This window comes from Buteo buteo, chromosome 16 (genome assembly GCF_964188355.1).
Source record: "Buteo buteo chromosome 16, bButBut1.hap1.1, whole genome shotgun sequence".
NCBI lineage: Eukaryota > Metazoa > Chordata > Aves > Accipitriformes > Accipitridae > Buteo > Buteo buteo.
In genome coordinates, this window is record NC_134186.1 from 22994010 (window position 1) to 23016848 (window position 22839).

The 22839-nt window shown below is 36.7% G+C and overlaps 2 protein-coding genes across 2 annotated transcripts in view; one reads left to right on the forward strand and one right to left on the reverse strand.

Annotated features, from left to right (window-relative positions):
- Nucleotides 1-18873, forward strand: part of IMMP1L (inner mitochondrial membrane peptidase subunit 1) — a 54092-nt gene extending 35219 nt beyond the window's left edge. Inside the window, exons 6-7 of the mRNA XM_075048203.1 lie at nucleotides 2315-2585; nucleotides 16031-18873. Of these exons, the coding sequence (XP_074904304.1) occupies nucleotides 2315-2383 (69 nt within the window). The 3' untranslated portion in view covers nucleotides 2384-2585; nucleotides 16031-18873. The remainder of the gene's footprint in view (nucleotides 1-2314; nucleotides 2586-16030) is intronic.
- The window catches only part of DNAJC24 (DnaJ heat shock protein family (Hsp40) member C24), a 38991-nt gene continuing 18428 nt past the window's right edge, over nucleotides 2277-22839 (reverse strand). Inside the window, exons 3-5 of the mRNA XM_075048205.1 lie at nucleotides 14563-14701; nucleotides 4573-4641; nucleotides 2277-3731 (exon numbers count right to left, since the gene is read on the reverse strand). Coding sequence (XP_074904306.1) covers nucleotides 3607-3731; nucleotides 4573-4641; nucleotides 14563-14701 — 333 coding nt within the window. The 3' untranslated portion in view covers nucleotides 2277-3606. The remainder of the gene's footprint in view (nucleotides 3732-4572; nucleotides 4642-14562; nucleotides 14702-22839) is intronic.

Here is a 22839-nt window from a genome sequence, read left to right on the forward strand (position 1 = left end):
TCAAAAATAGACCTGTAGTGTATCTTCAAAAGAGCTAGTTAGCCCCATTTATCCCCCATCCATCAGATCAAATCTATGTAGGCCAAACCAAAGAGGGCAAGGGGAAATAGCTGCTAATTGGACTAGCCAGTTTGAACGAACAAGTCACAGTCAACTTCTGTCATAACTTTAAAAGACTTGGGAATTACTACACACAGTGGCATGTCTTTGTTTCACAGAGAAGGCTTGTTCCATCTCCTCCTTTCTCACATTCTCTCCTGCATGCAGACTAGATAAAACATCATTTTCATTCTAACTTTACCACTAAGATTACTGTGACGAATTTGAAACTAAATTGTCAAAACAATAGTTAGAACAAATTTGATTACTTTCACTGAGAGAAAGTCAAGTTGCAATAGGTGCGATTTGATTTGCCTGAAACAAGATTTGTGCTATAGTGAATGGCCTAAGAATCTTCCTTCTCTGGGCCTTCACTCAGATCAGCTTAGATTTGTAATATGGGATATTCCTATTCCCTTCTACTCCTGTTTGCCTTTGAGGCCAAACAAAGACTTGACACCCAGCCTGCAGCCAGCACAGGCCCTCTGGAGAGCCTTGAATGCTGTAGCTTTGCTTCTAACCAAGATCACGAATACCCTTCTGTTGTTGGTTTGTAGCTCTGTATATCTGTGTGGAACCTAAAATAGCTCACTGGCTAATACGCACGTAGAGACAAGACGTTACCTCTCTGTATTTCTCTGTATCAGCATGTGTTCCTCATTCTCCTCCCTAACTGCACATGCCAAAAAAGACATGTATTTTTGAAGATACTTGCACAAGAGAGCTTTGAGCTTTTTTCAGCTCCACAGAACTTGAGGTCCCGAGAATGACTCATCCTTCTGTCTTCCTGAGGGCCCAGGCACAATCCAACTGATGGCAGCTTAGCACAGTGCTGCAAGGGGCCTGACAGCGGCAAGTCTAGGGCGCTTCTAGCAGCGCACACTCCCAGTCTAGGAGTAAGTTGATGGTACATCTTGCTGTGCCTGTCCTTAACTGCCTCTGCCTCTTCTGTCATTGCCTTTAGTGCTGCGACAAGTCCTGGGGATTGAAACATTGAACCTTGGCACTATGCTTTCGCTTTTAAACTGAGAAAATTACTTTTTCACTCCACACAGAAAGCAGCAAAGGCTCCTTCTGTGTTGTGGCTGTTCCATACACTCAGTTAAAGAGTAAGTTGCTGTTCTTGGGAGGTGACAGCATACCTTTAAGACCAAATTTTAAGAAAAAATGAGCAAGATAAACACCATACTGACAGGTGCTTTGGGAACAAGGTAGTGCATCATCTTTCTCTGTCCAGGTTGCTTCATCTTGAGCAGGGGCTGTGAGATTTTTATGGGATTAGAGCCACAGAGGGCATTCGTTCCTCAACATCATCTCTTTCCCTTCTTCCTGCTGATCCCCTCGTGTCATCTTTGAAAGAACGTGTTGCAAGAGACACAGGCAGTCAAGGGAGACAAAGGACAGAGTGTAAGAGAATGTCCTTGATTCCCTATTACTTTTTTTGCATCCAAGACCAGCCTACATGTAATTAGTGAATGTTCAGAGGAAAGTACTCCTGGGAGCATTCAGTAGTATGAACAGCTATATAGTTAATTTCTGGAGAGAAATTTTTTTCTTACTAGTAAGCATCATTCTCTGACACTTGTGCTTGTACTTGGTCATGATTTGTGCTGCTTCTTGTTCTATATCGTAGTCCCCTTCTCAGAGGAGCCCCTGATGGTGGCAGGCACTCCCCCCACTTTATACCTATTTGCATGGTATAAGCTTACCTGTAAGCCTGTGGAATATTCTTCCAAGGTTTGGTGTTTGCAGTTCAAATGCCCCTCTTGAAAATACAAAGGTACACCTCACAGAACTGCTTTCACTGGGAGGTGATGCTCATGGTATTCTTTCTTCTAGATGGATCAAAAATACATACTTTGTCTTTTAAGTTGTTAAGAGGTTTACAAGCTAGAAAACTTTGCAAGTATTTTCTAGGAATGTATTTATTTCCAAGGCTGAAAAAAAAAAAAAGTAATTTTTGAGGGTCTCCATAGCAAAGCATGCTGTGTATAAATTAGTGTTGTCTCCAGCCACTATGGAATGATGATTCCTCCTGATACATAGTATTTATTACTCCTAGTAAAAGAAACACACAGGTGAGAAAAGTTCATATACCCTGTCAACCAAAGAGCTAAAAAATTATGGAGGTTATAAAACAGTTACAACAATAACAAATGAAAACACTGAACTTTGAGTTGTGATTAAAATCTCTTGTAACTATTTTATTTTACAGATATGGCCTCTGAATGACTTTGGATTTCTACGTGCAAGCCCCAATGGCCATAGATTTCTTGACGATTAAAAGATTTAAGTGACTACTGCCAGCTTTCATAATATTTTCTACTAAAATCAATGGAATTATTTTTGTTTAGAATAAAAAACAATTATTACTTGACAAAAATGTCTCTTTCTGAGATTGCACCTAACTTGAAAGTGGGAAAGATATACTGCTGTCATCAACAAAAATGATATGCCTCCTACTTTGTTTCCTCTGGCTATTCACAGTAAGTGCTTGGATTTATTAGAAACTTTTGGGGTTTACTACAAGCCAAGGTTAGTATTGACTGTTAACAAGGGATGAAAAAGGCACAACGCACTATTATGTTGTCATACATCCAGAGCCACACATCGGCTCTGCCTACCTTAGCAAGTAGTGTGGCATGCTAGGATTGGAACTGAAAACAGTAACAGTGGGGTTCCGGATCTGCTAGTCACTTATGTGCGTTTTTTAGGGTTTTCCTTAAACGGGCTCTAGTTTGGCCCGGTGGGCTGTCTGCCCTGTAGGGATCACAGCACAGTTTCCTGGTTAGTTTTCTTCTAAGGAATGAAGACTCTGTTTGTTCAGATGAGAGTTAATTCAAAAAGTGCTCCTGCTCTAAGCTGAAAAGTTAATGTAGATGCACTGTTACAGTCCAGTGTGTAGGCACTGGACCTGCTACTTAGTACGGAGACAACCAGCCTGTTAATCTGTGAGTCTCTGCCACCTCTTTCCAAGGCTCAACTCCTTGTGAGGATTTAATGAAGTTAAATATTTAGCATAGAAATAGAAAATGTTCCTGTTTCCCATTAATGCACCTTACTCTTCATTATCTTCAAAGCATTCTCAGATGTATGCCTCCTGATTAAATTTTGTCATCTGAGCTGTTAAAAAGGATTTAACCTAAGAGGTAGGGCCCAAGGTATAGTTGATATAGGCTGAGATTGAAAGAAGCTACTCTGTTGTTTTCTGGGAAAGAAATGTCATTTAGATCATAAGATATATTCTAGTTGTACAGAACTTAGTGTTCTGTTCTGGAGGTTTTTAATAACTGGCTCTTTAGTTGCAGAAGGAAAAAAAAACCCAAGCCTCACGTCTGCCTGCAGAGCTATGTCGGCAAATGGGCACATTTCCTTTCTTAAGCCTGATTGAACTTGTTCTTGTGGTGCCCCCCTTTTCTTTAACATACTTTTCTTTAGCAGATGCTGTTCCCTGTTTGTCCAGTCTTTTTAAAAGTTTGTAATGCTTAATGTGCTTGATTGAAACAATCATTGAAGGATCTCGATAACAAGTGAACATGTGTCACAACAAACCAAAGAAACATCTTTGGTTTCATTCTTGAAGACGGTGTAATTCCCACCACATCGACATGACAGAGTATAGCATTGTTCATCTGCCAAAAAAGAAGACAAGAAAGCCTTTAGTGCTTGAGAAGAATCAAGAATTTATTTTGGATTTTCTTCACAAAGCTGCTCTTAATAACAAATGACCTCCCACTGCTGGATTGTAAATATCGGTACCTGTGCTACTATTTGTTGCTCAAAAAAATAACTATACTCTTACAACATTTCAGTGACTGTGAGGCATTCTTATGCCAAACAGCCAGAGTCAGTGTAGTCTCTTTAAAAAAGCAAATAATAAAAAATGAAACAGACAAAAGAAAAAACTAAAGGGTTTTAGTCATACATATGACAGATCAAGGATGCTTTCAAAACAGACTGCTAACCCAGGAAACAACAATAAAACAGAAGAAAGGAAAGTAGATAGGATTTTCCCCTCACAGCTTAAAAAAAAAAATCAAAAAAAAATCAGCCATTCATTCAAAAAGCAAGTAAATGATAAAAGCTAGAGTAATTTAAAGGAGGGAAATAACACACTGTCGGATGAAAAAAAAATCCAACTGTATGAAAACCCTTGCATTCTGCCATCACAGAAAGAACAAGAACATGCATGAGAGATTTGGGAAGAATCTGGAAATCTAAATCTTTATTATATTACAAGAAGAGAGCTAGGTGAAAAGTGGTACTGCAAGCTGGGGGGAAGGTGGAAGAGATGAAGGAGGAATGCAAAATTAAGTATCAGAAAGTTAAGTTACAATTCCGACAATCACAGAGAACAGAATAGCTAAATCTGAGGAAAATATAAATCTTATAGTGGTATAAGATGCAGAAAAAATGGAAAACATTTGCAGTGACAATGAAAAGCACTGGGAACAAGTAGTAAGGCACTCATACCTTCATTCCAGGACATATCCTCAAGATAAATTTGTGCATGTAGTGGCCATTCTTTTGTCAGATTATCTTCTATAAAGAAAACATGACAGATATTCAACCCTGATAACATATAGGTCCTTATTTCTTCCTGATAAATCAATAGTTGTATATACCTAGCAGTCAATCTGGTACCTACTAGAGTCATACCTAGACCCCATTATCAGTTAAAAATGCAGTTCTCTAAACTTTTAGTTTCCATATCTCTGCATAAGCTGGAAAATGTCCTACTGTAGCCAGAAGTAAATGGTGAACATGTATTACTTAAGACACTACTGAAACCAGGACTTTTATGCATCCCAAACAATTATGTGAAATTAGGGGCAAACTTTTATTTCCCTATAAATACCTTTTAAAAGTCTGGCTGTAACTCCAATTCCACAAGCTGAAATTGTCAATGTCTGCTTACCTGTACTTTTCACAAAATCACGGAATGGTTGAGGTCAGGAGGGACCTCTCAAGATCACCGAATCGAACCCTCCTGGACAAGCAGGGTCAGCTAGAGCAGGTTGCCCAGGACTGTGTCCAGCCAGATTTTAACTGCCTCCACAGACGGAGATCCCCCAGTGTCTTAGGCAGCCCATTCTCCTTTAGGAAGAAGGCGGCAAATCAACCCCCCCAATAAGCACCAAGGAACTGTTAGGGTTGTGTGTGAGAACACCACCACGATTCCTGCAAAAATATATTCCTAACAAAAGATAAATGAGAAACACCTTTAGGGGAAGACTAGCCCAAGTGTTCTTTTATGATAAAGAGGCTCAGCCCAGTCAGAAGATGGGTTCTGGCCTCCACCCGTGAAATCTGTTGCCATTTGATCCCCTAGATTCTTCCAACATTGAGTACAGTATGAAATGAAAAGCGTACAATTGAAATTATCAAATGCAAACTGTGCAATACAAATTGTTTTTTGCAATTTATCAGCACACTCATATTTGATGTACAAAGTTCACACCAAGTTCTTTAACTCGTAACTTTGTTGACAAAATCATACTGACAAGTGAAACCATAAAAGGTAATATAAAAAAAAGAGGCGGGGGGGGACGGGCAAGACAACATAAACCCCTTACAATTTACTACACAAAACCTCACAGCTGCTGCCTGACACCTGGAAGCTCCAACTCCCCAAATGCTGTAAAGAACCAGAAATGCCTGAAAGCTGAACTTTAGCATATACACAGAAATGCCTTAGATTTGGCAAGACTCAGGAGCTTAGTGCTTATTTAAGGTTTAAATTGGGTTGTTATTGAGACAGTAGGTGTTCCTTCTCTTGGATCAATGAGTTTTTAAGCAAGTTTTATAGTTTAATAACATCAGGCTTTCTAGAGCATTGCGATGTCTATGGCTTTCTATGAAAAGTAAGCTGGCAGTGAAAGAATTTATTCCAGAACTACTTATTGAGCACTTGCTGAAAAAGTCAGAGGCCCAGATTATTTTATGTTATTTTAATTCCCCACGAGATTGCCTTACCTAATCCCTAGATTGTAGGGTATTCTAAACAGTTCCCAGCTTCTATGTAACTGCTTTTTGCTCTGGACTCAAAAGTAGAAATAAAGGACTTCGCAGCTACCTCCTCCAATAACACCCTAGAAAAACTGCACATCTCCAACTTTTACCTGATGAGATAATGGAGTATTTCCTTCTTTATCACCAAACATCATCCTCTGATTGCAACCACCTTACTCTTCTAAAGTTATCATCAGTGAAGTAGTGACTCAGAACAGACATACATCAATACCCTACTAGTTGATTTCACTCATCCACTATGTAAAGCAAGCTATTCCCAAGTAAGATTCCTACCTTACAACAAAGTAGTGTAAGTTGTTGCAAAGAAGTTTAAAGGCTACTATGAAAGTATAATCCTAGCAATAGCTTATCACAGCTTTCTCTATAGATAATTATCTAAATTAACTTCAAAATCTAACCAACCTCTTGGGTTTTTTTCTTTCATTGTTTTCCTTTCATGGCTTTATTAGTTTTAAGAGTAGAGTATCATAGGTAGAAGTATTGATGTAATGTACCAGTAGGGAAATGAAAAATGAGCCCCTTGCATTTTAACTATCCTTATGTATGGGGGGGGGGGGAAGAGTTAATACTTACACTTTGGGTTTTTAAATAGGAAATTTAAGGCCAGTTTAAAAAAAAACAAAAAAACACCACCAAATATTAGGTCCCAGTCTTTAGTTTGCAACTAAACGACTGTTCCAATTTTAACTGAAATGTGCATTATATATCCTTGAGAATGAGCCTCATCTAAATTAGTTTTAATGAAGGAGATTAAAAGAAATCAGACACACTGAAAATAACGACAATCAATACAGCCTCTTTGATGTTACCTTTGCTGACCACCTATTCTGTAATGAAAAGGTCAGAATGAAAAGAAAATTAACCCACTCACACCTAATACTTTACTGCTGTCAAAAGAAAGGGGGAAAAAAATCAGGAGTGTAATGATGAAAGAAAACTGGAAGATATACCTATCAATCAGTTGTTCTCACTGTTGTTTATGTAATTGAGAGCATGCACAAGAGCTATGGGTAATGTTACTCTGTATAACTAAAACATCTTTCTTAACACTGGATCAGAACATTAGCTAACTGCATGAAATGTCCAAAATAAAATAAAAGGTCAGATGGTCTTAACTCATGCCAAATTACTCTAATGTTACTTGGAGTTAGCCTGGTACAGCCTTCTAGCTACAAAATACGAGAACAGGAATGGTGAATGTCCTGAAAGCACCCACAAAACCAGTCAGAGGCCTTTCTTCCAGCAGGCCTTGTCTGAAGTAAAGATTCCTCCTCCTCTTTTTTGAGGAAGGAAAAAAAAAACACCACCAAAAAATAAACCCAAAACAAAAAGCTGAGATCAAAATGAAGTCTGTCTACCCACCTACCTTCAAGGTTCTTCTCTCCCATGTGGTAAAAGAAAACAATACTATAACTGTGAGAACAGTATAAAAAAAGGCAAGCGCTTCCTATTTAACCTGTTGGTTTTGTTTTTGGTTTTTTTTAATACTGAGAAGAAAAATTCACAAAGGAAAATGGTCTCTTAGGTTGTAGAAAGAACAGATTTTCCTAAGCTTCATTTATAGGTAGCAAAAAATTGAGTTAAAAAGAAACCAGGCTTTCCTATTTGGAATTCATGAAGCAGGATTTCACTCAGAACAAGTTTTATAGGATTGGAGGTGGAGGTCTGGGTCATGTCTTGCTGGTAGAAAATACAAGAAGGGCAGATGGACCATATGCCACCATGAAAACAAACTAGTGAGATGCAAATTCACAAGGTTACCATACTTCTTGAAGTAGAATTACTCACAAATCATAGAATCATTTAGGTTGGAAAAGATCTTTAAGATCAAGTCCAACCGTTAAAGTAATGAAGATGGAGTAATGAAGAAGGAATGAAGAGGAAGGTTGAGGAAAACTCTACCCTCTCTTCTATTCCAAACATAGTACAATATGAAGCCAGGGAACAGAATTTCAACCAAGCTTTTCTAATTCATTACTACAATTGTAATTTTGAAAATAAAATATAAAAATTTTAAAAAAATCAACAGGCAAAATTAATCACTCGTACAATTCTCAGCCTGAACTGAGATTGTTATTCCTAGACTGATCATCGAGTCTGAAAGCGTCTTACTGGTTATCCTAAAAGATGTAAATTTTCAATTAGTACTTGACTTGAGTAAGTCTCCAAACTTAGCACATAATCCAGTAACTGTTCTTGTCAGTTTCGTATGCTGCATTTATTTGCTTATCTGATTCAAGCAGGAGAAACTTATTTTCCAGAGTTGAACAAAACTTTTTTATTTTCTAGTTCTATTAAATACACTACCCAATCTAACATACCTTAAGACAGCAGAAACAGACTTAGGCACTTACTTAAAAACAGGGGCACAGCCCAGTATGAGTTTGGGGAGCTTACAAGCAGAACTACAAACTTAACTTTTTTCACAGAGTGTGTTACTGACTCATATTTTGTGTGTTCTTATTTGATCTACATCATTATTATTACAACCATGGGTCCCTCGTTAGTGGTTCTCTGAAATAAACTGGTGTCTGATTTTCACTCCCTTGCCAGAGAAGGTTATATAAGACTGGTATTGTTACCAGTCCTGAGTTACGCGGTAGGCTTACTTACGTGCGATGTCTGCTCAAGCTGTGGAACTCTGTGTACCGAGTTGTACTTTCTCAAACATGTTCCTGAACATACAGGGAAAATTGTGAAGACCTGATCAACTACCATAACTCGAAAACCACATTTTAATTCACAAGAGGTACAGCCTGCCTGGCTTTGCCATCTATTGGATTTGTCTGACAACAAGAGGTGAAAGGATTCTGCAGCTCCATTGTCTCAACTGCAGGATCTAAGAAAACACTGGCAGGCTCATCAGAGAGGTTTATGAGCCTGCAATTCAAAGAGATTAAAAGGAAAAATCTACTGAGATTCTTTCAGGCTACAGAACAACATTAAATAACTATTAGCAGCTTGGTTCAGTAAAGCTTTACTAGAGCCCTTGCTGGGTCATTCAGAAATTGTAAAAGAGGAAAGGTATTTAAGTTTCACTTGAGGATACAATAAATATTTCTTGGGCTATTTAAGGCTGAGTTTTAGGGAAAAGGTTGCAAGCAGTAAATGGAAATTTAACACTTTTAACAGTTTATGATAATAGTAAAAATAGTCATAACACTTAAAAGATTTTTCTAGTTCTTTATCAGTCATATATTCTTAGGATTGATTTTTTTTTTTTAAAACCAAACACATAATTTAAGAAGTTCAAGATATGTATTGTCAACCAAATACTGTTCATAGTATCTACTCAGTATCAAAATCATCACAGTACTCAAAACCTGGATGTTTTCACAAGTTAATTTTTTCTAATAGGCTGTTTAGTTTTTAAACAATTACTTAAGTTTGAGTCTCTTGCATTAATTCAAAATAACCACGCTTACTTTAATCTGAAAGTATAAAAAAGTCATGTATTAAGAATTTTCATGACAAAAAGCTATGTTAAAAAAATACAAAAAAATACTGCTTCACTTGTAGCCAGTGCAGATTAGTATTAACTCCAAAGTGCTATGATAAAAGGCTTGTGTTCCAGCACTAGCTGAGGGTCTATTAGCCATAAAATCCATGGCTAGAGAAGGAATATACACTTCTGTCACTTAAAAGAGTACAACCTCGCACACTGAAAAGCCTTAACTAATGGCCATGTTAAAAGCTTTATTTTGGTCTAGAAGTATTTTTTTAAGAAGGAGTTTTCTTAACAAGGAACAACTAAAATACGCTGCATTAATTGTTTTCCTTTCTTATAATAAGGTAGTCAAAGTGTTCAATTGCAATTTCTGCTAGCTCTTAAAAGCATTTTTGTAGGCTTTTGTCTTGCTTCTCCTGCTTATTCTTGTAGTGGATTTGTAAGGTTATTCTTCTGGCATCCTATTTACCAAATTATGTAAGGTATCTTGATGTCTAATACAGTATCATCGCTTTATTGCTGGAGCAGGAGGGAATGGGAAAGTGATCATCTCCAGAACAGTCTTTTCAGTTTACTGTACTAGGAGAGGACTGGGAAAGGAATAGTGGGAAAAGGAGCTGCCTTCTATTTAGCTTCATTTTTCGTTTTCCTAATTTATGACCACACCTGTATAAGACTCCCTTTCTAAACCTGCAGTAGAAACTTAACTGAGGGCCTGTAATTCCTTATGTTTAAGAAACGAAGCAAGAACAAAACACAAATGATGCTGGAATATGTATTCATGTATGACAATTGAGTCTGCAATGTTTTTCTAAAAACGTAATTTAAAAACTGAAAATCAAAAGGAGGTATGTGCCGAGATGTGAAAACGCCTACTGGTGATTACATGCCCCACCCTATAAAGACTTGGGCTTTATGGACACCTGTGTCCATCATCACATAAAAACATATTATCCTGGACAGAACGTCACTGGAGCCACACATGGAAAAACCCCTAGATTCTTAAATTTCTTCACCCTCTGCCCTAAAAACATATTCAAAGCAATTGGTTTTAGTGTCAATCCCATTACTAGGTTTGAATTACTTGCTACATTTAGTGTCAGGAATTAATCAAAGTCACCAGTTTATTGATTTAATTTTAACTGTGACCTTTCTGTTAATCATTCAATCATTAATAATTAAAATTTAAAATGAATTAGTAAAATTAATTATCTTAATTACATGATTGTTTAGATACACAGTTCCTTTGTATTTAAGTCAACAAAAATCCATAAAATTTGCAGGGCTTCTACTCAAAGGGATCTTCGATAGGATATAGAAATGGGCTGACAGAGACATCAAAGGGTTCAACAAAGATTAAGTCCTGCTTTTGGGATGGAATACACCAGTACAGGCTGGGAGACAACTGGCTGGAAAGCAGTTTTCCAGAAAAGGATGTGAAGGTCCTCGAGGACAACAGGTTCAACACGAGCCAGCAGGGCACTTGTGTGGCAAAGGCCAACCCCATACTGGGCTCTCTTAGCAAGAATGTAGCCGGCAGGTCAAGGAAGTGATTTCTTTCCTCTCTACTCAGCACTTAACGAGATTGCATCTGAAGTCCTGTGTCCAGTTTTGGTCTCCCCAGTACAAAGCCCTGACATACAGGAGCAAGTCCAGTGGACTGCCAGCATGGTCAGGGCTTGGGACACATCATACAAGGAGAGGCCAAAACAATGCAGGCATCTCACTGGCTACAGCTACCTAATAGGAGGGTGTAGAGAAGACTTCTCAGAGGTGTGCAGTGGAAGGATGAAAAGTGAAAGGCAAAAGTTGCCAAAAGAGTCCTTATATCCGACTTGATAGAAGGAAAACATGTTTTGGTTGGTTGGTGTTTGGTTTTTTGGTTTATTTGTTTTTGAGGGTGTTCAAACACAGGAACAGGCTGCCCAGAGCAGCTCTGGCATCTCCATCCTTGGAGATATTAAAAACTAGGCTGGAGAAAGTCTGAGTAACTGACCTATGTGGACTTGCTTTGAGCAGGAGATTGATCTAGATGACCTGTGAAGGTCCCTTCCAACCTATATGATTCTCTGATTCTGTGAAAAGTTTTTTATTCTTTCAAACTGTGACACAGAAGCATGAGCTTCCAGGGTTCTTCTAATATGAAAACCATAAAACAGTTTTTTTCCAAGCTAAACTCACTGAAAAACTTTTGGTAATTGTTACTGTCACACTTGATTTTAACTGCATATTCATCTTTTCTGAATGGGACACTGAACAAAGAATGGAAAAATCTCCAAGAAGAAAATCTGTTGAGGAAAAAAAAGTCCATTCTTAATAGGTAAATTGTTATGCAGCCTTTTTTCCATCCCCCAATTTTTTTCCACAGGGATTGGAAGCAAAAGATTCACAATTATAAAAGGGTATTCTTATATGTCATTAAAGATATGACAAAACAATGAATTGGAAAAATTTTCAAAAAACCTACAAAAAGGCAGTTCTTGTAAGATTCCCAGACCAGAATGGCTTGGGTAAGTATTTGAGCAAAACCTTTAACGGTTTGAGGTTTGTCCTTTCCTCTTTAATACTATGACCTGAAGGCACAAAAAAATTAGTAGGAGATCATTGTCATACCTTCAAAGCAAAGCAGTATTAAGATATGAAAGCACTTTCACTTGTTATTCTCAACAATCCAAACAAAAAGAAAATTAAAACCACAGAGCCCCACGGACTTTCAGCTTCTTAGAACTTGTCTGGCCACTGAATTTCTGAGCCAAGTAATTAAGATTTAGTTAGTATAACCCTAGAAGGTACATACAAATACACAATCTGCGAAATGGGAAAAAGACTACAGTGCAGAGGACTTGTTTCCTGCTGACTGGCAGCCACACACACGTGCACACTGGCATCCTCCAGATTCTGCTTCCTAGGCTTTGCAGTCTTACTAACTTGCTGTATTCTCTCTCTCATTGCTATTCCCCTTAGCTGCTGTCTCAATTCCTTTGTTTCTGTGAGCTTTTACAGCAGTGTCTACGAATTTGTCTAGAATCATGACTTCAGAAGCAGCTTGACAGGCATTCAAAGAACTAGAATTTATTTCACCATCATTTTGCTGCCAGGGAACATGCTGCAAAGAATGCAGCAACACTGCACACGTATGTTACATGTAGCTTAGTTTGAAACAATGGGTCCTCTGTGAATGGCACCCTCTATATCAAAATATATCTATCCCATTACCATACCATTACCAAATGCCTTTGTGAATAAATGTACAATTTGTTTCCTTTATTTACTATGTCTTTTTTACAGAATCTTGAAATTTTTTATTTTATTTTCAAAGGACTCATCTGGATGCAGAAGAATCTCAGGAAATACAGATAACCTTTAAAATACTGTAGAGTAAGTTTTGTCAAAACTAATTTATAGTGATGTCCTTAAATTCCATGGGAAAACAAAGTAACTTATTAAATCTTGATGTAGTTCTCAACTTCAGTGGATTAACCTGACCCAAGCAAAATGGAACTTCATAACCTATATTTAAGCTTTAGGTAAAACTCACTAGATACACAAGAGACTTCTAACTTAATCTCTAATATTTCTTTTCTCCTGTACATATACAATTTGTGAAAATGGAAGACACAGCCAACACTACAATGCTAAGAGTACAACAGGATGAGAGCACTGGGTAGCAGAAATTCCTGTTCTGGTATCACGTTCAGGCATTTAAAAAATAAGTTTGAGATGAAAAATTTATTTAAGTTTGATCTTAATACTGTTTACATAACAAATTAGCACAAGATCAATTTTTTCTTCATTCTTTTAAAATATTTATTCAACAATGCTGTTTTCACCCCTCTACCCTCTTTCCCCAAACCCACACAAAGTCTGAAATACAAGATTATTTAACTAGAGAATTCATACTGGGTATATACAATTATATATCACTCTTTTTATCCTGCAGTGATGCATATCTGCCAGAATGACTAAGCCTTTGTCTCTCAAAGTTCTGGTATCTGCAGCGGCAGGGGAGTTAAAAATCAGCACAAGAGAGAAAGGTCTGATGGTGTGCCAATGTACAATGGAAGAGAATTCAATAACAAGCTGCAGAGACAGTGGGCTTTTATCAGACACATTCAAAAGTGGTGGTGGCTACACGTCAATGCTGGACCAGAGTGTGTTACTGCAGAGTGCGACTGAGTGTTTTCCCCACAGGCAATACACTATTATTGACTCCCCCCATTAACATGTAGGGTGGATATACATTTATTGAAGGTTCTAATGGAAGGCTGAGGGACTCCTATCCTGAGGCCAGAGCAGAAAGACAGCCTATCACTTCATGTAATGGTAGCCCATGTGTGACAGACCTGACCTACATTTCCCCCCTTTCTTTCTCACAACAGCCTGTCACTGTTTTAAGAAGCTATTTTCTGAGAGGTATAAAAAGAAATGCATGCTAGAGCTGCCTAGTTAATGTGTTATATCGGAATATTATTTATAAACCTGCTTTAAAAAGACTAGTTTAGACTACAGCTGAATTATGAAAGCTACCATAACACACACACAAGCAAAAAGAATGTGTCTTAATGATTCTGAAGTGCTTATAAGCCCATACACATTGAACACTAGGTATAAATGGATTAATACCTATATCTAAGATACTGCAACAAAATGTAGTATAAGACTTGAAACTAAGAATGCTTAATGAAGCTGCCTTAAGATAAAAAGGGCTAAGGTCTATAATTAGTATAAATTTCATATTCATTCAAATTATTAGGAATAATGCCACCTAATGTTTTGTTGGAAGTAATTCAATGTTTTTACTAGCTAATGTATGTGTAGCAAAAGCTATAAATAATGGATCCACATTTGAAAGTAGGACAAGACTGAAAGAAACATTTGGTTCAGCAATAAACAGCATTTTAAAATACCATCTAACTACCACTCCCAGACCCTGCTTATTTAAAGAGCTGCTGCCACTACAGCACTCCTTGGCAGGAACCTACCACGCTGCTGCAGGTCATACTCTTTTTTTGTCTCTTCGTTCCCTAGAATTTTCCACGCTTGATCAATTTCGATGAACCTCTGCACGCGCTCCTCCACTTCTCCTGCTGGCACATCTGCCTTCTGTTTGTCTGGATGATACTGCCAATCAAAAAAAAAAAAAAAAATAAAAAAAGTTGAGGGGAGTGGAAGTGAGGAGGGTGGAAGAGGAGCAATCAATAATGCATTTGATATTCAGTTAAAAGGACAGAGAAAAGGAGAAGGTCTGAGCTAAGGTGCCAAAGGAAGGGAGACAACGATGCTGGGCACAAGAGAAAACTGCCAATTTAATTAGACCACTGAAATGGCAACAAAACCACCAGTGGCACAAATGTCACCATGCGCACTGACGGCATTTTCTGGATAATTTGCTGATGGAATCGTTGGTCTTATGGACAATTTACCTAGAGAGAATGACTACCACAAACAGAAATAGGTACATGCAGAGGACCACAACACAAGAACAAGAAGAGGTGCTGTAGGTGCTAGCAGTTCTCATAATATTACACATAGCCAATTTAAACAATACCACCAATGTTTATTTAAGGCTATTACAGATAAATTGAATGCTGTATTACATGTACCTAGCTTTTTTTAAAAATGGTAAATAGAATATACATGATCAAATATAATTTATAATACATGTAATTCTACTTTTGAAAATATGCCTCAACATCTTTAATTTCTTCCAGTTCAGTGAATCAATAGCCCTTCCAAATATGTAAAGTCATGGGTCACTGGCTACAAAATGGTGTCATTTTAGTTAAGAAATGGTTATTCGAGGACATGGCTGCAAGAAATCCCACGTTAAAAAGGCAATAATAATTAAAATGGTAACACGTTTTCTTTACCAGTTGTACTACAAGTTCTGAACAGAGCATTCCAACTTCTTTTTGGTGCAAATGTCTACTGAAAAGGAGCCCTCAAAGCTCTATCTTCCTGTAGCTTTAATTCATCTCCAATAATATCTCTTTTTGATATTTTAAATTGCTCAGTATAAGTGATGGACCAACAGGAAAGTTGCAATATCATCAGACCTATCAGCTGTTAACTGTGTTATAAATCAAGATATCCCTTATTCTGTTGCATTAACTTCTGCCCTTTATACTAACATCAGTTGGGGCGCTGAAATGTACAGCAGATTTTAAGACTTAGAACACCTGTTCTACAAGTATTTGAGCAGATTTCTGATTAACTGAATCCCTTTGGTTTAGTTTATAATTAATTTTGGAAAGGAATGAAAAGAATAATACCACGTGTGCTTTATAAAATCCAAAATTTAAAAGGACCACTTCTACTGGAGTCTATTTGCTCACTGACGTATGTATCTGTCGTTTGCACTGATGGGTATTACCTGGATAAATCCCCTGTATGACAAGAGAATGTACTTAAGAGGAAAATATTAAGCTTTGACCTTAAGTTTTTTCACAGGTATTTTTCCATATACAGAGGAATGTACCTGCAGCCCCAAGTATGAAGTCTGTACACAAATGTGTGTCTGTACACAAATGTTCCACCATACGAGGAAGCACATGAAGTCACCTCTGCATTCAAGACAGGACTAGCTTGCAACTTGCTGAAGTTATGGCTGAAGCGCAGTTGCAATCTGTAAAGGTTTATCTCTTAGCCATCCCTTCATCTCCACAACTGAAGATGACGAAATTCTAAGGTGCAAACAAGTAAAATATTTTTGGTTGTTGCATTTAGTCATTGTATTCTAAATAGCTAATTAGATAATGAGTAATTATACCTTTATTTGGAAGGCACCAAATTCGGTGTTCTGTCAGCATGCGTCATGTTGTACTGTAAGAGCTATTTAAATGTATTATTTGTTTTCAAGTCTATTTTTCTGAAACCTTAGCTTTTCCAGCTGTATTTTAATTTTAATAGCATTTTTAACATTGGTGGTTGATTGTATACCACATTTGTGAAAGGTCATTTTAAGAAAAATCAATGCTTAATAAGCATACAAGGCAAAATAGTCAGATCACATTAAAGACTTATATGGTTTCCTTTTAGCAATGTTATTTATTTTAACAATTATGTTGGAGGTATGCACCCAGCAGTTACTCCTCAAAGCAATATTTTATCTAAAAAAATGATACTTCATTATATTAAAATATTTCAGATGCTATATTTAAAATTTGGACCCACCCTAAATATTGTAGGGTTAATTACAATACCTAAAAAGAGAGTTATATGACTGCTGTGTATTTCACTCAACTTGGATGATACTGTAAGCATTCTCCTACAAGCCTACAGCCAAAAGGATGTAAAGGCCTATCCAAGTAATATTATAACAGACTTCGTATCGCTGAAACTTAACTAGATTTGAATAGCACTGACAGAAAACTGTTGCTCATACTGTTATCTGTTTGGATTGGCCACAAGACTACACCTTCTCAGATCAGTTTCTGACAGATACATGAAAACATTATTGACCAATTGCCCAAAACACCACTAAGAATACAGGCTTCTCTCCTGACAAGAATGCTGAGAAAACACCCCCACAAAATTGGTCACGCTTTTCCTTTACTATGCCAAAACTTTGCCAGACTGAAAAATAATTTTGGACCATACTAGAAGTAGTCAGTGAAAAACAGTAAGCCACAAATGTCACAAAAGTACTTTGGAAAAATAATAATCAATGCAGAAAAGGCTGTTCTGTTCATTTCTTAAATAATGCAGAAAATGCATTATTCTTCAGATTTATCATTTAGCTTTTAACCTCTTTCCTATAGATTTGGAAAATTTAATATTTGTAGCATATGCAATTTTTATATTCAAAAGACTACAATTTCATGTAGCTAGTAACAACGACATTGTAGGGGACCTTTTAATTAAAAAAACCAACAAAAAAACCCACAAAACCAAACTCTCTCCATTTTGGTCTCCATGCTTTCTGAAACTATTTGCTCCTTCCTCTATTCCGATGCCTGTAGTAGTCTATGTGTCTACACTAAGAAAAATCCTCAAACCTCTGCTCTTTTACTCTAATCCTCTTTTTTTTTCTCCCAGTGACCCCATTTCATCTGATTTCATTATGTACCGGTTCTCATTGACTCCCTTTTCCTACTCTCCAGCTTGCTGATCAAAATCCAAGAATGCTTGTCTGTAGCAAAAATCCACTGTTGAGTCAACTGCCCATACCCTTTTCCATCTCTGAGATGGCAAACGAGGTGTCCTCTCTCCAGCTGATTTAGACCCTCTTCAGCCAGCTCAGATACCAACCACAGAGACACCTTCCCAAAGTTTCAACCAACCTACTAATAGCTGAAGTTTAGAGAGAGTACTCTAATGTCCTCCATCAATACTTCAGACATGAATCAACCACACTCTTTTTTTGGTACCGTCCCTTATTCTTGGTTACCATATTCTTGCTTCTGGTTCTCCTCCCTCTCCAGCATACCCTTCAGACGAGCTGCCTCAACAGAGCCAGGGGTTTGGTTTTGTTCTCAGGGAGGTGAAATATGAGGTATGTTTCTGATCTCCTCCTCTTTTCCCATTCAGCCTTATTTCTGGGTTAATCTCAGCTGAAACTGTGTACAAGCTCCGTAATGAAAACAGACAAGCCTGTTTTCTACTCGACCTATCTCCTTCTACTCAAGCTGAACTATTGTTCCTCTCTCCCTCTATGCATCCAGTTATAAGTTCTTCAAATGTTAGAGCCCCCCAATATCTCCTGCAATATCACTTCTCAAAATCTGTGCAAATTATCTTCGTGTCATTCATACCTGCCACCTGAGCACTATTTTCAGCTACATTACTGCACTTCGGATATATTTAAATCTTTCTGGCTACATACGTGTAACATTTTTAAGAAGCAATACTGCCATAAAACCAGCTTTTTCGCTGAGCACTCATCTTGATTTTTGAACATAGTAATAATTTTTACTAACATGTTACTACTAAATAGGCCTTTATAAAAACAATAAAGGATATTTTCCTGACTCTGACAGAAGGAGGGGAAAAGGAAGAAGGTTAGAGATGTATGCCCAATCTAGTTTTCCTTTTTTATACCTCTACTAGAAGTAATTTGCTAACTTTCTATTACTAAAGACTATCTGGAATTTATACCACTTTACAGCGTATGATGCTTTGTGGTTACTGTGAATGTTAAAAAATAAACTGATTGATAATGGAAATATATTAGTTCATCTGTTAACTATAAAAAATACCTTACATGCGATACTGCTCGCTCCCTGATGTTTATCTTAAACGTCACATTGTCATAGTATTTCTTGAGGACTCTGGCTCTTGGTGTAAGCATTAATTTAATTTTTTTATGGGTTCTTGTTTGTTTTAGTTTTTACAATCACTAAGAAAAATCTGAAAAAGCACGAACCTTGAAGTCTAAAGCTCAAATAAAAAAACACACTTTAAAACATTACCTGTTGGAGACTTGGTGAAATTTTTAGTGCCGCAGGGAAAAAGAAAAGCAGGCAAATACAAACTTAACCTCATGCCCTTTTCAATTACACTATCATTACTATACCTTTCTAAAACAATTGTATTGAACTGTCTTATTTTTAATATACATCAGAGTCTACTTTTCATCAGTTTGGGTACAGTGGGGAACAGCATATCACTTGGCAAACACACTCTGAAACACAGATACAGGTTCCATTCACAGTTATTTAAGTATCCAAAAACCCAGAAATTTTTCATGGAACACCTTAGTTTAGGTAAATTAATTGTATTTCATTATGCTAATCTATTACCTTTAATACCTACTACAGAATAAAGAACAAGCAAGTGAGCAAACTTTTTCTGTCTCAGAAAAAAGGTGTTAATGTTATTGCATTCACCACATTATTAAAAGTATAGTGTCTCCAAAAATTACTTGAGTTCCATCATATATTTTATTTATACAGTGATATTTTTATTTATACAGCGTACCACACATATGGTTTTCACCCACAGGGTTTATATAAGAATTTGGAACACACTACAGCACATTCAATTGCTACATTATTTATTTCTGCCTACTTCATACTCCATGAAGTTTGGTCTCTTCTGCACTTTAAGAATTGCAAAATTAATTCCCAGACTTCTAATCTCTGGAAGTTAATAAAGACCATTTCATCAATAACTGTAATGGTATTACAACTCAATAACCATACCAACAGACCTTAAGAACTCTCATACCACAAGATGAGAAACTACGATAGCTGGTTGAGTGTTGGTCGAGCAAATCAACACAGGGATCACACACTAAGGTCCCCATCTTCCTAACACTTGTATGAGTTGCTTAACTTTATGCAATAAATATGATAGGGTTGACTGATTTTAATCAAATCCAAATTAGCAAGCAGAAAACCTCTAGTTAAATCAATTTATGTACGTTTCTTATCAGTGCTCATGAATTTCTTTTGAAAAAGAAATTTACAGCACCCAGTGAGAATCAACTTAATACAACTCATTGGGAGGGGCAGGACGAAGCATAGAGGCATAGTTTTTACACTAAATTTGTAATCTCTTGCTAAACTGTGGAATACACGGTAACTAAACCACTTAATATAGGCAGATTTACTCATAACTACTTTTCCACATGACAAATTGAAAAGGCTGATTATGTAGAAAAGGTTTAAAAAGTACTATTCCTTCTCATTTATTACTTAATACATTACAATGGTTATTTTGCCTTGTGTCTAAGGGGTATTCACTTTAAAAACCAAAGATGCACCACATCCCCGATTCCATACATCAAGACAGGAGGCTTTATTTTCTATGAAAACTACTACTTCTTCCAAATTTTTATTTAAGTTATGAAAAAGTGCTTTCATTTACTACTATGTATTTCACAGATAAGTGTAAGGAACTTCTCCCCACTAAAATTACACAGCTTTTAAGTAAGCCTATTTAAAAGGTAAACTTTCTATTTTTTTCTTACTGAGGGAAATGAAGTGGATCAGCTCTAAATTTTTTCCAGGGTTGAAATAAGGAGTACTCTCCACTTTCTATGGCTTTGTCTTTCCTACTTTCCAATATTTCATGCAAAGCTGTCAAACATTTGGAGGAACCTTCAGCAGCAAATAATAAAAAGTCATATGAAAAGGATGAACCAGATGTGGCTGTGTTAAATCTTGACCTTCTCTCCCAAGACAATTTCGGAAAAATATTTTCAGACTGTTAAATTTTTACTATAACCCTTTTAGATTTTTTTTCTCGTAAGGGAAACCATTATTAAGGTTCTAAAATTCAAAAGTAAAGACACGACATAGAACAATGATGAAACCATAAGAGATGAAAAATTAAAAAAGTTAGACTACTCTGGACTTAATATCATGAGTCAAAGTAACCACTCTGCAGTCAGTACTACCAACAGTTACAGCATAGTACATTTCTAAACTATCAGATTTATTAAAGATTTTTAACTCTGAAATTATCCATAGTCTCATGGAATCGCCTTGCTAAATTAAATTGACAAGTTTAGACAAATCTTGAATTCCTGCTGTATTTCAATAGGGGATGTGCGCCTATATTTGAATAAGGGATATATTTAAAGCTAGAGATGTGCCCTAAATTTTTGAGTAAATCAGGTAGTAAGATTTTAAACAGGAAATTACTTACATGCATTCAAGTACTCATGCTTTTGTAGGAACTACATCTAATGACTAAATCTAAGAGGAAGTAAGAGTCAGTGATAGAATATTAACACCTAAAATTAGCTTAGTATCTCATGACATCCTTCTCCCTTTCTCCATGTTAATCATGTAGTAGTAGCTATGATAGTTTTATAGCCTGGCAGTATCTGTTTCATGTAATGCAGCTAGAAATAAGATTTCCAGCCAAGTATGAATTATCTCCCCCCCCCCCGCCCCCCCCCCCCCCCAGTAAAAGTAACAGGAAGCCACAGTGTTCGTGACCTACACTATAACTGCAGTACCTCCTGGAATTTGAAAAAAGATCTGTATTCATATTTAAAAATTAGCAGTGGTGAAAGACACTCGATAATGGTCAGGGAAGAGAATTTCAACCCAAACTGTACAAATAGAGCACTGCTCTGTATCTGGTGAAGCTACCATTTTTGATGAATGACAGAATTGAATTAAAATCGCAAACAGAAGAGGTAAAAGTCACAAAACTGGTATGCAAAGGGTTGGTTGGATTAACATTGCAAAAGTGAAAGTCACCATGGATAAGCATTGGATAGTATGAGATAACAGCAGTACACATCAATGACACCCATTTCCGCTGATAGGAGAGTTAGATGAATGACAGCAAGTGGACACAAGAGTTAGACACTATGCTGTTCAGAAGAGAAAAAGAATGGGTGGGAAGGAAACGTTGGAAGCAGCTGGATAAGAGAGAAACCCAAGCCATTATTTTGAAATAACATTGCCAGACTCATGGCTGGGAATTCAACAGAATGAGAAACTGACTCCTTACTGGAATAGCAAAGATTAATACCAAGCACTTTAAAAAATCACATTATCAGAATTTGGGGGGTTCAATCTATTTATTCTTGTATCAAAAGCTCAATATTGAAGAGGCAATATATACAAATTTCAGAATCAGAATTCTCTTTCAGAGTCAATATATGACAGTTTATTTGGTTTATAAGCCTAAAATATTATTTTATTTATTCCACATTATAATATAAAATAAGTTAAAATTCTTTTAAAGACAAAATGGGTGTAAGCAAGCACAACAGCATGCCTCACACAAACAGTCTTGGTCTATATAGAGTTTGGCAACAAACAAGTGTGTTGCACTAAGACAAAATGCACAAATCATTACCAGTATGTCCCTTGCAATATAATGAAGTGCATCCTTTTAACAAATCAACAAGAACAAAATGCAGCAGTTAACATGAACATAAAAATATCAGAATTGGAAACTGCATTTAAAAACATTTCTTATGCTTTATACAATATTTGTACATTATCAAATCTAATTGTTATTATCTACAGGTTAAGCTAACGAGGTCAGGACGAAAACTGTCAAGTGTTCTCATCTGACACAAGTATTCATAGGTCCATGCAAATTTGTCTGTAGACTACAGAGCTCATCATAACACTTCACATCATATTAAAAAGAAGCTGCAAGACAGTCAACATTAAGAAGAAAAATATTAACCAGCTATTTCCTATTTAATTTCCTATTGTAGTTTGAATTCTTGTTACATTTCCCTGCCTTTAAAAAAAAAAAGAAAAAGAAATTGGAATAAATTTAATGCCAGGCTGTTCTTCAGAGGAAAAGTCCTTTGCCCCTGCTTACAATATATGTAGTAAATA